The sequence below is a fragment of the Hemiscyllium ocellatum genome, chromosome 40, assembly GCF_020745735.1.
Source record: "Hemiscyllium ocellatum isolate sHemOce1 chromosome 40, sHemOce1.pat.X.cur, whole genome shotgun sequence".
Lineage (NCBI taxonomy): Eukaryota > Metazoa > Chordata > Chondrichthyes > Orectolobiformes > Hemiscylliidae > Hemiscyllium > Hemiscyllium ocellatum.
The window spans coordinates 28,719,520-28,733,355 of NC_083440.1; the positions used below are offsets into that span (position 1 = coordinate 28,719,520).

The 13,836-nt window shown below is 42.7% G+C and overlaps 1 protein-coding gene across 6 annotated transcripts in view; it reads left to right on the forward strand.

Moving 5' to 3' along the window:
• The window catches only part of asrgl1 (asparaginase and isoaspartyl peptidase 1), a 65,482-nt gene extending 52,004 nt beyond the window's left edge, over positions 1–13,478 (forward strand). For all 6 annotated transcript variants that reach the window (XM_060853395.1, XM_060853393.1, XM_060853390.1 and 3 more), the window contains 2 exons: positions 12,326–12,574; positions 12,675–13,478. In XM_060853395.1, coding sequence (XP_060709378.1) covers positions 12,326–12,543 — 218 coding nt within the window. In that variant the 3' untranslated portion in view covers positions 12,544–12,574; positions 12,675–13,478. The remainder of the gene's footprint in view (positions 1–12,325; positions 12,575–12,674) is intronic.
• The last annotated feature ends 358 nt before the right edge of the window (positions 13,479–13,836 follow it).

Genomic DNA, 13,836 nt, shown 5'->3' on the forward strand with positions numbered 1-13,836 from the left:
GACTGCCCGCCCTCTCTCTCCCCACACTTTCCCTGGAGTTCGACACGGGTGTACCCGCACCCCCCCCCCCCCACCCACCCACCCACGCACTGCTTCCCAGGATAATCTCTCCAACATTGTCCTCTGCAGCGCAAAGGTGGAACCTGTTAAAATGTTGCAGTGAAACGTTGTGTGCGGCTGTGTGTGTTATTTGGAGACTTACCCAATAAAGGCAGCAGCAGTCTTGTTGATGTACAATCCATCTGCCCTGGAGAAGGGGTGGGTGTGGATGGAGTTGGGGGGTGGTGTTGGATGGGATTTGAGGCGATGGGTGTTGGAAGGGGTTGGGGTGGCAGTGGCGGAACGGTGTTCCATGGGGTTAGGGGCAGGGGCCGGTGTTGCTCGGGGCTGGGGCGGTAGGGTTTGCACGTGGTTTGTTGGGGGTAGGGGCGGTGTTGGAGGGTGGAGAGGTGTTGCATGGGGTTTGGTGGGGGTGGAGTTTCAGTTTTGGGGGCAGGGCAGTGCTGGGGCAGGGGCTGGTGTTGCATGGGGTTGGGGGACGGTGTTGCACGGGGTAGTGGGTAGGGTTTGCACGTGGTTTGTTGGTAGGGGGTGGTGTTGGAGGGCGGAGAGGTGTTGCATGGGGTTTGTTGGGGGTGGAGTTTTAGTTTTGGGGCAGGAGCCGATGTTGCATGGGGTTGGGCGGAGCCTTGCACATTGTGTGCTGCTGCGATCTCCTGAACGGGGAGCAGACTTTAAAATCTCTGAGCCCCCGAGGAAAATATTTTAATCGATTATCTGAATGAAATAGAGCCTGCCCATCACATTTGGATAATCGATGTTCCCCTGTATTTTACCGTAATGGGGTTAAGAGAAAAAATGAAGCCATGTTTCTCAATACTTAAGGGGGGAGGTGCTATGAAGTTGAAAGCATGTACTGTACCTTTACTGAATAAGAACACAAAATTTCAGTGGACAAAGCGATGCCAGCAGGCATTTTAGAATTTAAAAACCGTATTAAACTGTTTTGCACTGAGAGCATACAAACATCTATCATGTCACTGACGAGCAGTCGCTTTGAACTGGAAAATTGAAAATATGTAACATTCGGTTGTGAAACAAATACCTAAATTTTAGTTGTAATATTTTCACAGCATTTGTATAGTTTGCTCTCCATATGGTCTCCTCCACACTGGGGAGACCGGATGCCGCCTTGCAGAGTGTGTCGGGGAACATCTCCGGGACACCTGCACCAGTCAATCCCATCGCTTCATGGCCGAACATTTCAACTCCTTCTCCTACTCTGCTGAGGACATGCAGGTCCTGGGCTGCCTCCACTGTCACTGACTCGCCACCCGACGTCTGGAGGAAGAACGCCTCATCTTCCACTTGTGACCCTTCAACCTCATGGCATCAATATGGACTTCTCCAGTTTCCTCATTTCTCCTCCCTCCCCCCCCCCCCCCCCCCCCCCACCTTACCCCACTCCTAACCTTCCAGCTCAGCACTATGATCTGTCCCATCTGACAATCTCCCTTCCCACCTATCTGCTCCACCCTCCTCTCTGACCCATCACCTTTATTCCCACCTCCATCCACCTATAGCACTCTCAGCTACCTTCTCCCCAGTCCCGTCCCACCCCCCTCCCCACTTATCTCTCCACACCCAAGTCTCCCAGCCTCCTTCCTGATGAAGGCCTTTTGCCCGAAACATCAATTTTCCTGCTCCTTGGATGCTACTTGACCTGCTATGCTTTTCCAGCATCGCTCTTGTCTTGACTGTTTTCACAACAGTTTGAATTTAACCAATCAGTTTAAATGATGCCCAAGATACTAAAACCCCATTGAATTTGAATCTAATGTTTTGACACCATCAAACCACTGAGGCAACCTGATGTTTGGGGTATAAAGATGCAGGCATTTTGAGAGTAAGCCAGAGAGAGAGCATGTGTGACCAACTGCTATCGTCAGAGTAACTGCCAGAAAAACACTTTGTCGAAGGTATCTTTTCATATGAAACATCTTTACAGCAAAAGACCGAAGACCACCCTGGGAGATCTGTAGCCAGTGGAAGAGGGCAGCTGCAGTGTGGTTTTGAAAATTAAGTTGATGTAATTTTAATAGGGGCTTTTATTGGGACAATGTTGTTACAGACTGGGAGGTAGATAACAAACCTTTGAGAAAGGAGGCTTAGAGTTGAAAATAGTTGTTGTTTAATGTTCATTTTTAGAGTTAAAGAATAAATTGATATTTTCTCTTTTAAATAGTGGAAATTGGGACTTCTGTGTCACTCATACTTTAAAAGATTGAGGCGGAGTGAGCTTTTCTGGATGTTTGATTTAATTAGTAAAAGGGTTCACCACCGTGTCACAATATCTGCTTAAGCGGAAGTCTCACCAAAGCCGAGTGAAAGCTTGTTACTGTGGCTGTAATATTGTGCTGAATTCCAGTCCACCCTGAGCCCTGTTAATTTCAGCCTCAACCTCTACACTGTGTAAGAAATTTTAGTGAAGTAATATTACATCTTTTTTCCACTGTGACAGCAAGCCCACCCTCACTGCAGCTGTCCTCTCTATCTCCTCTCTGTTTAGACCCAAGTAAATAAGTGCATATAGAAAGACCTCAAGTCCATTTTCTGGTTCTCCACAAATCCATTTTCTCTAAGATACCATAGTGACCATACAATTTGATACCATCGAAAGATTTAATTACTATGCATCTTTGTCCTCCTCTGCATCAGTGATGAATGCGAGTAGACAGGACGAGACTGTGTCAGACCCATTGCAAAGCTATTTTTAAAAAATAACCCTTTTACCATGACCCCTTATTATATTAGTGATCTGTGGAACTATTTCACCCTTCCATAACCTCTGTGCACAGCACCTCATGACCCTCTGATCAAAAGTTGATTGGAAATCCGAGACTGTTACCGGCTTGAACAACCATTCTTCGAAACCCTAGATTTTCTGGAACTGTTCAGTATTGGGATTAGCTCACAGCTAGATGATGATCGCTTTTAGCATCTCTGATGCTTGCTGAATTTCATCACAAGGATAAACTGGTTTCTGGTGTTCTCAAGATTGATTTAAAATGCTTTTGGCACCAGGTGGGACTCCCTTCAATTTTCACACTGAGCTACTGAAAATGTTCACTGGAGGTACCAGAGATATTAAAGCACAAATAGCATGCTGACTCCCAAGTACCTCTCCTTGTGATGCCCATCATTACAGACACCAGTCTTAGCTGATCAGTGATTGCACTGGACTTTTCTAAGACTATGGCTCTCGATGACCCCTCACGTGAAGAACTACAGACGAAGTTGAAGTGAACTTCAGAAATAGCTCGGCTTTTAGCCATGCTGTTGCAATACCATACAGCATCAGCTTTAAATCTGGCAAAGTGTCCTCTTTTGGGGCAATCTGGAACAGGAGGTTTATCATTTTAGGCGTAAGGGTGACAGACTTAGCAAAGATGAGGAACTACTTCTGTCAAAGGATTGCGAATCTCCGGAATTCACTAACCCAGAGTGTTGTGAATGCAGTGATGGGGAGTAAGCAAGAAAGCAAAGTTGAGTCCAAAATGGGATCAACTACGATTATGTTAAATAGTGGAGCAGACTTGGGTAGTTGTATTGTCTACTCCTGCTCATTGTTCTTATGATCAGGTGCATGTTGGCCATACAACTGAGAATATATCCAAAGTTACCAACTTCTAAATAATTAAGGCATCAGAAGTGTAAAGGTAGGAGTCAACTGCATTGCTATCAATAATCTGGTCAATGGTCCTCCGAGTGGGCTGTGACAGGAGTGCTGTGCTCCAGCCTGTGGAAGCAGAAAAGGCTGAACTCCAGAGGTGAGGTGAGAGTGACTGCTGTTGAAATCAATGCAGCATTCCATGGTCATCAAAATGTTCAGCAGAATTTAATGGGGATGAGGGGCAAAATCTCAACCGACAGGAATCATACCGAGCACAAAGGAAGATGGTTGTAGTTGTTGGAAGCCAGTCATCTTGCGCCTCCCATTAAAACTGTGTTCTCTAGTTTTGGACTCCCCTAGCCTGGGGAAAGGTCTTGGTTATTCACCTTATCTATATCCCTAATTATAATATACACCTCCACAAGGTGACCCCTCAGCTTCCTGTGCTCCAGATAGAAAAGTCCTAGCCTGTCCAGTCTTTATAACTCAAACATTGCAGTTGCATTAACTTTTTGTAAATCTTTTTTGCAGCGTTTCCGGTTCAATGCTGTCCTTCCTTTAGCAGGATAACCAGAATTGTACACAGTATTCCAAATGTGACCTTGCCAACGTCTAGTATAGAGTCATGCAGCACCAAAACGGACCCTTCGGTCCAACCAGTCCATGCTGACACCCACTGACCTGCTCTTCACCTATATGCTTCCAAACACTACTTATTAATGTACTTGTCTAAATGTCTTTTAAATGGTGTAAATGTACCCAATTTCATCACTTCCTCAGCAAGATCATTCCGCACACAAACCACATTTAAAACCAAAAAAACCCTTCCCCTGGTATTGTTCACAATCTTTCTCTTCTCACCTTAAAAATGCTCCTGCCAGTCTTGAAATACTGCAATCTAGGGAAAAAGACACTTGCTATTCTTTTTATCTACACCCCTCATTATTTTATAAACCTCTAGAATGCCATCATGCGACCTCCTATTTGAAACTTGCAGCATCTCCTTGTAGCTCAAAACTTCCATTCCCAGCAGCTCTCTTGTGAGTCCTCTCCAGCTGAATAATATCTGTCCTATGACCGGGAGATCAAAACTGGACACAGTATTCCAGAAGAGGCTTCTTTTTGGATTCTCCTTTACCCAACTGCCAAAGCCACCTCATTCTTCTGCCTTTTTGCCCTCCTGATTTTCCTCTTTACTCATTACACTTTACTTGACCCAAGCTGTCTATAACTGATGTCTACTTCCTTATTATTAACCAGGGCCTCAATATCACTAGTCATCCAGTATTCCCTATTTCTGCAAGGTTTACCCTTCACACTAGCAGGATGCTGGCCCTAAGCTCTCATTACCTTGCTTTTACTATTTTGAATCTAATACAATTATGATCATTGGTCCCAAAATGCTTCCCTACGAACAACTCACTTTCCCCACCCTACTTACCAGCGGAGGTAGAGTTTTGCCTGTTCTCTAGTAGGGCAATCTCTGCATTGATTGAGAGCTTTCCCTGTACATGGTTCAAACATTCTTCCCCTATCCAAGCCTTTAACTCTTCGGCAATCCAAGTCTATGCTTGAAAGTTTAAAATCCCCAACTGTTATAAGCCAATAAATTTTATTGATATCTATGATCTCTCTACATATTTGCTGTTTGATTTCCTGCTGACTGTTGGGGTGGGGGGGGGGGGGTGCTGTAGTGCAATCCCATCAAAGTGATCACTCCATTATTTCTCTATTCCACCCATGTAGCTTCAATGGCCAACCTCATGAATATTCTAAATACTGCTGTGATGTTTTTCCTAATCAAAAGCACCACACCCCCTTTCTTCTCTTGCTTCCCCTTCTGTCCATCTTCGAGCAACTTGAACCCCAGAACATTGAGCTGTCAAGCTTGTCCATCCCTCAGAGTGAGGGTTTCCCAGTGCTATGTTGCCTTCCATGCCCTAAGTTAACTTGCCTTACCCCTCAGGTATCTTGCATTGAAATAAACACAATTTAATTCATCAATCTTCCCTCATTCCCGCTGTGCTCTTGCCTGCCTTGTCTATTTAAGTTGCTGTCTTAACTTCTATACCAGCCTCCATCTTGTCTTTTACCTCACTACTGCTTAGGGACCTGCCACCAACACCCCACCCCTCATCCAACCCCCCCACGAGACTAGCTTAAACCGTCCCGAGTCGCTCATAAATGGCATGATGATTGCAGCAGCTTAGCAACTGAGTATTCTGAAGCACGGCCTGATAAAACCCATTCTGAAAATTTTAAAAATTGATTCATTGTTTGGTGCCTTTAGCTGAGAATTTTCCAGAAACATCGTTGTCAGTGAGCCTTCCACTGACTGCCTGATTTTATAAAGTTATCTCCAAGGTCTCTGCTGTGGTGAGCAACTGAGTAAGCAGTGTTTAGAAAAAAAATCTGTCATTTTGCAGTGCCCTTCGTGAGTGACTTCTGGATTCTCATCATGAGTGAAATTCACTTTGAATATATTCTGTCTGAGTTTAGATCGACATCTAGCTTGTATCCTTACGTCCAACTCCTTTCCAAATGCTTGTTCCTTTTTCAATAAACTCTCTTTGGTCAAAGTTTAATCTACTTCAAGTTAAAGCCAAAAATCACATAACACCAGGTAACAGATTAACCTAGTCCAACACCGGCATCTCCACAGTAAAGTAACAGTAGTGCATTATATTTTGTAGTTTTGGAATACTTCCACGTTATAATCTTTGAAGAAAAAAGAGAAACTGGGATTTTATAGTGCTTGGCTTTTTTATTTTTTTAGTGAAGATGGTGATGTAGTATGACTGGTTAATCAGCTTCTTTGCAGTTCTCACAATGGGACATATTTTCCCTGCACCTTGACTGTGACTTTGACCTGTTCAGAGGGTAGCATGCAGAGAAAAAGATTCCAAGTTGAAATCAAATTTTGTTAGTGGTATAGTTAGTTTCTGCTCCAACTAAATTAATTGCAATTGTTTTTGAAAAAAAAACATTTTGTCAAGCATTTTGGAGCAATTGTGCAAGATGTTCTTTGACCTTGAAGTAACGTTGATTAGAATTGCTTTTGTTGGTTAAATTATTAATTATGTCAGTTAGTTGAGAGAATTCCCTTTGACTGAATCTGGAAAACCAAATCAGAATGGAAAGAATTGCTTCCCTTTTTTGCTTGAGATTAAGAGGAAAGTGTTTCATGAATGCTCAAGTCTCTTGTTTTGAGTCAGACGGATATGCAGCCGACCAGACATCCCAACTAATCTAGTCCCACCTGCCAGCACCCAGCCCATATCCCTCCCAACCCTTCCTATTCATATACCCATCCAGATTCCTTTTTAAATGTTGCAATTGTTCCAGCCTCCACCACTTCCTCTGGCAGCATAGTCCATACACGCATTACGCTCTATGAAAAACTTGCCCATTAGGTCTCTTTTATATCTCCCCTCCCCCCACCCTAAACCTATGCCCTCTAGTTCTGGACTTTCCCAGGGAAAGGACCTTTTCTGTTTACCATATCCATGTCCCTCATGATTTTATACACATTTATAAAGTCACCCCTCAGCCTCCGATGCTCCAAGGAAAAGAGCCCCAGCTTATTTAGCCTCTCCCTATAGCTCAAATCTGCCAATGCAAGCATTATCCTCTTTTCTGAACTGCTTTTAAATTTCACAACATCCTTATGACAGGAAGGAGACCAGAATTGTACGCAATACTCCAACAGTGGCCTAACCAATGTCCTGTACAGCTGCAACATGACCTCCCAACTCCTGTACTCAATACTCTGACCAATAAAGGAAAGCATATCAAACGCCACCTTCACTATCCTATCAACCTGCGAATTGACTTTCAAATAGCTATGAACCTGCACTCCAAGGTCTCTTTGTTCAGTAACACTCCCCAGGACCTTACCATTAAGTGTGTAAGTCCTGCTAAGATTTACTTTCCCCAAATGCAGCACCTCACATTTATCTAAATAAAATGCCTCTGCCACTTCTCAGCCCATGGGCCCGTCTGATCAAGCTGCTGTTGTAATCTGTGGTGACCTTCTTTGCTTTCCACTGCACGTCCAATTTTGTTGTCATCTGCAAACTTACTAATTCTACCTCTTATGTTCATATCCAAATCATTAATATAAATGACAAAAAGTAGTGAACCCAGTACCGCTACTTGTGGTGCTCCACTTCTCTCAGGCCTCCAGTCTGAAAAACAACCCTCCATCACTGCCCTCTGTCTTCTACCTTTGAGCTAGTTCTGTATCCATATGGCTAGTTTTCCCTGTATTCCATGAGATCTGACCTTGCAACCAGTCTCCCATGGGGAATCTTGTCGAACGCCTCACTGAAGTTCACATAGATCATGTCCACCGCCCTGCACTCATCAATCCTCTTTTAACTTTTTTGAAACCTAAATTTTTGTTTCCACTCCTGGTTTATCTTTCCTCCTCAGCACTTGTGTTTGCTCTATTCATTGTCAATTATTATTGTTTACACTTTTGCGCTTGGCAAGTTTTTATAACATTGCCGTAAGTGCTGAAGTTTTCTATTAACCTGAAAATCCGAAGCCGCCTCATGATAGTTTTCACTATAACCATTCCACTGGTGATTTATTCTCCTCTTCTTTATTCTCTTGAACTGAGCGATACTGTGAGGCCACATGTATTGTCCAGTCCTAGTTTCTCTGAGAAAGTGTTCATAGACCTTCTCATTGATATTCACCCATCCTAGTGATGAGGGTGTCAGGAATTCCAGGATATTAGTCCAGCCGAATGAAGGAACTAAATAGCATGTCCATGGTGGGATGGCATGTCTTTTTTCCTATTGATGTGGATATGGAGTTGGTTGATTGGTGTTGTTGAATTCCATTTTTAGTGAGTTGCTGTAATGCCTGCTTTTCTCTATAATTCCTGATTCCCTTACTGATTAACTTCAATCTGTCTTGACATTGAATTTTCTTAAAGCCCTCTGTGGGGTTGTAGAGAAAACACTTCCATTTATCACCTTGAGAGGCATTCCTCGAATTTTAAGGCTTCTCTTATGTTTCTGGGCTTTAAGAAAATTCAGTGTCAAGACTGATTAACTTCAATCAGTAAGGGAATCAGGAATTATGGGGGAAAAAGCAGGTAAGTAGATTTTAGGGTTATCGCATCAGCCATGATCCCATGGACTGGCAGAACAAACTCTTCTCGGGTTTTATCAGAATCAATGAAAGGTTACAACCTGAAATGTTAACTCGGTTTCTCTCTCCACTGATGCTGTCTGGTCTGCTAAATGTTTCCAGAACTTTCTGTTTTTGTTCCTGGCACCCTGAGGTGATTAGATTAGATTAGACTTACAGTGTGGAAACAGGCCCTTCGGCCCAACAAGTCCACACCGACCCGCCGAAGCGAAACCCACCCATACCCCTACATTACCCCTTACCTAACACTACGGGCAATTTAGCATGGCCAATTCACCTAACCCGCACATCTTTGTGACTGTGGGAGGAAACCGGAGCACCCGGAGGAAACCCACGCAGACACGGGGAGAACGTGCAAACTCCACACAGTCAGTCGCCTGAGTCGGGAATTGAACCCGGGTCTTCAGGCGCTGTGAGGCAGCAGTGCTAACCACTGTGCCACCGTGCCGCCCACAGATGTTGACCAATCTTATTTGTTTGCTTTCCTTGACATTATACTTCACTCAGTAGTCTTGGAAGTTGAGAACAATTATTCTCAAGTTTCTTCAAGCATTCTGTGGGCCCTTCTCCGCGACTTCTTTTCAGGAAAATAATCTCTCTTTATCTATCCTCACCATAAACAACTCAGATCGCCATTGATCAAGCTGATGCAAATCTATTTTATGTAACCTGCCCTCATCATTTAACCCAGAGTCATTCTGCTGACTCTGTATTGCACTTCACCCATGCTACAGTGTCTAACTGGGGACAGTATCCCAGTTCAAGTTTGTATAGCTGCAGCGTAGTACATTCCACGTCCAAGTCTCAGATGAATAATGGTCACTCGGGCACCTCCTCGAGGATAACCAGGACCCCATTAAAAACTGGAATAACGGCGTTGAGAAGGCAAAGATCAATTAAAAAAGCCTTTTAAAAAGGATGCATTGTTTAGAGAAATGAGAGTTAAGTACTCATTTGAAAACCAAAACAACTGCAGATGCCTTAAATCAGAAACACAGACCAAAATTGCTGGTAACGCTCAGCAGGTATGGCAGCATCTGTGGACAGAAATCAGAGTTAACGTTTCTGGGTTGAGTGACCCTTCCTCAAAACTACAGCTGCTTGGTTTCCTCGATGGGATTTTGTATCTGATTAATCCAGCACTGGTTAGTCAGCATGTCTTCTTTCACAGACACTTGTATTTTTGTTGACGTCTTATGCTGCAAAGGGTGGTTGGGCTTTCATTTCTGTGCTAGTTGCTACTAAGTGCAGGAAGTGGTTTATTATGATTGCAGCAATGAGTTAAACTAATATGCTGATTTATATTAATTACTTTTTATTAATTTGCGGGATGAGGGCATTTGTAGCTAGGCCAGCATTTTTAAAAAAATATAGAATCCCTACAGTATGGAAACAGGCCCTTCCACTCAACAAATCCACACCGATCCACCATCCAGATCCATTCCCCTACACTATTACTCTGCATTTCTCCTGAAAAATGCACCTACCGTACGCCTCCCTTAACGCTATGAGCAATTCAGCGTAGCCAATTCACCTAACCTGCACATCTTTGGACTATGGGTGGAAACCGGAGCACCTGGAGGACATCCATGTAGACACGGGGAGAATGTCACCCGAGTTTGGAATTGAACCCGTGTCCCTAACGTTGTGAGGCAGCAGTGCTAACCACGCAGTCATTGCCCATCCCTAAATGCCCAAAGGAAGTTAAAATCGTGTCAACCACATTGCAATGGGTCTGGAGTCTCATCGGCCAGACCAGATAAGGATGGCAGTTTCCTTCCCTGAGTGAGCCAGATTATTTTTTTTCCCCGACAATCAACAATATATTCAAGGGCTGTTGTTAGGACTCTTAATTCCAGTTTTTAATTATTGAATTCAAATGTCATCTCCTGCTGTGATGGGTTTCGATATTGGTTCCCCAGAGAATTACTTGAGTCTTAGATTATTACTTAGATTACTTACAGTGTGTAAACAGGCCCTTCGGCCCAACAAGTCCACACCGACCCGCCGAAGCGCAACCCACCCATACCCCTACATTTACCCCTTACCTAACACTACGGGCAATTTAGCATGACCAATTCACCTGACCCGCACATCTTTGGACTGTGGGAGGAAACCGGAGCACCCGGAGGAAACCCACGCAGACACGGGGAGAATGTACAATCTCCACACAGTCAGTCGCCTGAGGCAGGAATTGAACCCAGGTGTCTGGCGCTGTGAGGCAGCAGTGCTAACCACTGTGGGTTAACGGTCTGTGGGTTAACGGTCCAGAGATAACCCTGCTAGGCCCATTGTGTCCCCCTATATGAAGGGCAATGTCAGCAGATCAAAACAGGAAGCATTTTGCTGTTAGATGTTTAACTTTTTTTTATCCTTTTGGACACCACAAGATCAATTTGAGGTCATTGAGCTAACTGATTTGATATAAAAGTGAAAATATTTAATGTGTATTTGGCTTTATTACTTAATCCTCAGCTACTGAATCACAATCATATAAGTAATGCACCATGGATCTACTGACTGGCCAGTTTAAAGTTGATTGTGGAAACATTTTGCAGTTTTTACTCACAGCCATAAAGGAAAAATATCCAGAACTGAGAATATAATAAAGAACAGTCAGCCGCAGATGTCAAATTTTATTCAGTTATTCCTTTCATAACAGGGTATGTATAATATCTGGACTTTTAAAATATATGTTAATAGTAAACTTATGATTAAAGTGATGACATGGATTCAGGAAGGAAATAGCAAAATGGATAGCAATATGGTTACAAACAAAAACTAAAGTTTAAAGATTGTTGCTCAGACTGGCAAAATGTGTTGTTCCATAGGGTACTAGTCCTGAAAGTAATTATGTAAAACAATTGTGTCTGGAGATGAGGGGTATAGCAATTATGTGGATGAAGGAAAGTCAGGGTTATGGCTCATCCTGAGGAAGATTGTGTGATGAAATAGCAGGATACAGGAAGCAAAGTAGGAAAGACAGTAGAAAATAATTTGAAGAGGGAGTGTATTTATGTAGGAAGCTGCTTAGATATATATTTAAAATTGAGAGGATTTCATGATGTGGAGGGGAAAAAACAGTAGTGCCTGCAGATAAGGAATAAAAATTAAATGACATCAACGTAAGATGGTTACAATTAAAACCAATAAAGAATTCGGGAGATATGTCTTATATATAGAACATAGAGCTTTCAGAATGTGGTGTTCAGTGCTACATGATGTAATGCGGAGAAATATTATAGGTGCCTTTAAGGGTGTGTTCATCAAGTCCATGAGAAGAAAAGAAAATCAGAAGGTTATATAGAGGTATAGGTGAAATGGAGTGAATAAGTCCCTTGTGAAGCTTTAAGACTCCAAGTAGCTGAGCCTAATAACCTTTGAAGTCAATCGTTCATATATTCTTTTCCAATAAAAAAAAGTATATGTAAGTTTGGGTAACTTGTATGCTTATCTGTTTCAACCCCACCCCACTCCCCCAAACATTAGGCATGTCACCAGCAGAGGCAGCTGATGCTGGGCTTCAGTACCTGAGGACCAGATTACAGAGTTATGCCGGAGTGATAGTCCTCAACAACACAGGGGAGTGGGCAGCCAGGTTTACCACTGATAATATGCCATGGGCTGCAGTGACTGGTGACACCATATATTCTGGCATAGCTTTGGGAGAGGTCCACACTTCGGCCATTGAAGATATTTCCCTGTGAAATCAGTACAGAGGATGAAGAGACACCCCAGGTACTCATTCCTAGTCTCTATTGGATCATCTGTGAGTATCCTCATATCACTGGAGTTATTAATAAAATTCATGCTCACTTTTATAGTCCATTCTTTCTAGCTTACAGAGCAAGAAGATCTGTGGTTTCATCCATGATTGATGCTAAGAAATCTGATTATCGACACAATGATCAGCTTCAGTGACCTTTAATGAGTGGCTATTGGAAATTCATCGGGCTTCCCTTATTTGATCACAAGTTCAGTCACCTCCCCGTGACCCTTGGGGTTTATGAGTTTCAGTGAAGAAAGGACTTTACTTCAGTTTCTTCCATTATTGAATACTGCTTAATAACATTGAGGTACTGGAAGACACCTGTGGTCCATGGAACATGAGTCAGGGACTTCAGGTTCAGAACAAAATGAAAGGAAACAGCGAATTAAACTGCATTCTCAATCATCATATTTACCAGACAGGAAAGTTTGTGTGTTAAGTCATGTTATGAAATTGAGGCTGTAATTTAATCTGTGATCTTATAACAATCAAATTAGGGTGCAACTAAGAATTCATTCACTGACTGGGAGCTAGGAGTCCTTGGTGGACCAAGGCTGCACTCATCTGTTATTCAGTATCATCAAAATCAGTTACCTCTTGCAATTTATGGAATTTGGTATGTGCTAATTGACAGGTATGTTTTGCATAGGATACAATTGTGATTACAGCTCAAAAGGAATTAGCTAATGGGGAGGACACTTAGAGATAACCTGAAGTAGAATTACGGTACATGTGCTTCTGTGTTCCTGTTTACCCTCACTCATCAGATCAAAGTTTGTGTTTTCTTTTGTAATGGCTGTTATGCTCCAGATTAGTGCTGAGCACAAATACTCATCCGGTTTCTGAAATAAATGGCATATTTTAGGTAAATGACATGATGTGTTTGGCTTTATAAATTTGGTTTTCAAGAGATTCTTTAACTATCTGAAATTGAGAATGCAGTTGAAATCAAAAATGTCCCAGCAAATTTGAAATGTTTTACTTTAAATGTAATATAGGTCTTGTCATGAAGTCAGAATCATACAGTGCAGAAAAGATGTGGTATTGCTGTTCAGTCCTTAAGCCAATGACTTCATTCAAATTGATGTTGAATCTCCTACTTCATGAACTTCAAGTTTGTCAGGAGCCTTTTTATGTGGCAGTTTTGTCAAATGCTTTCCAGAACACCCTCCAGCATATTCTCTTCATTAACCTGTTACTTCATGAAAAAAAATTTCCTAAAATTAGTGAA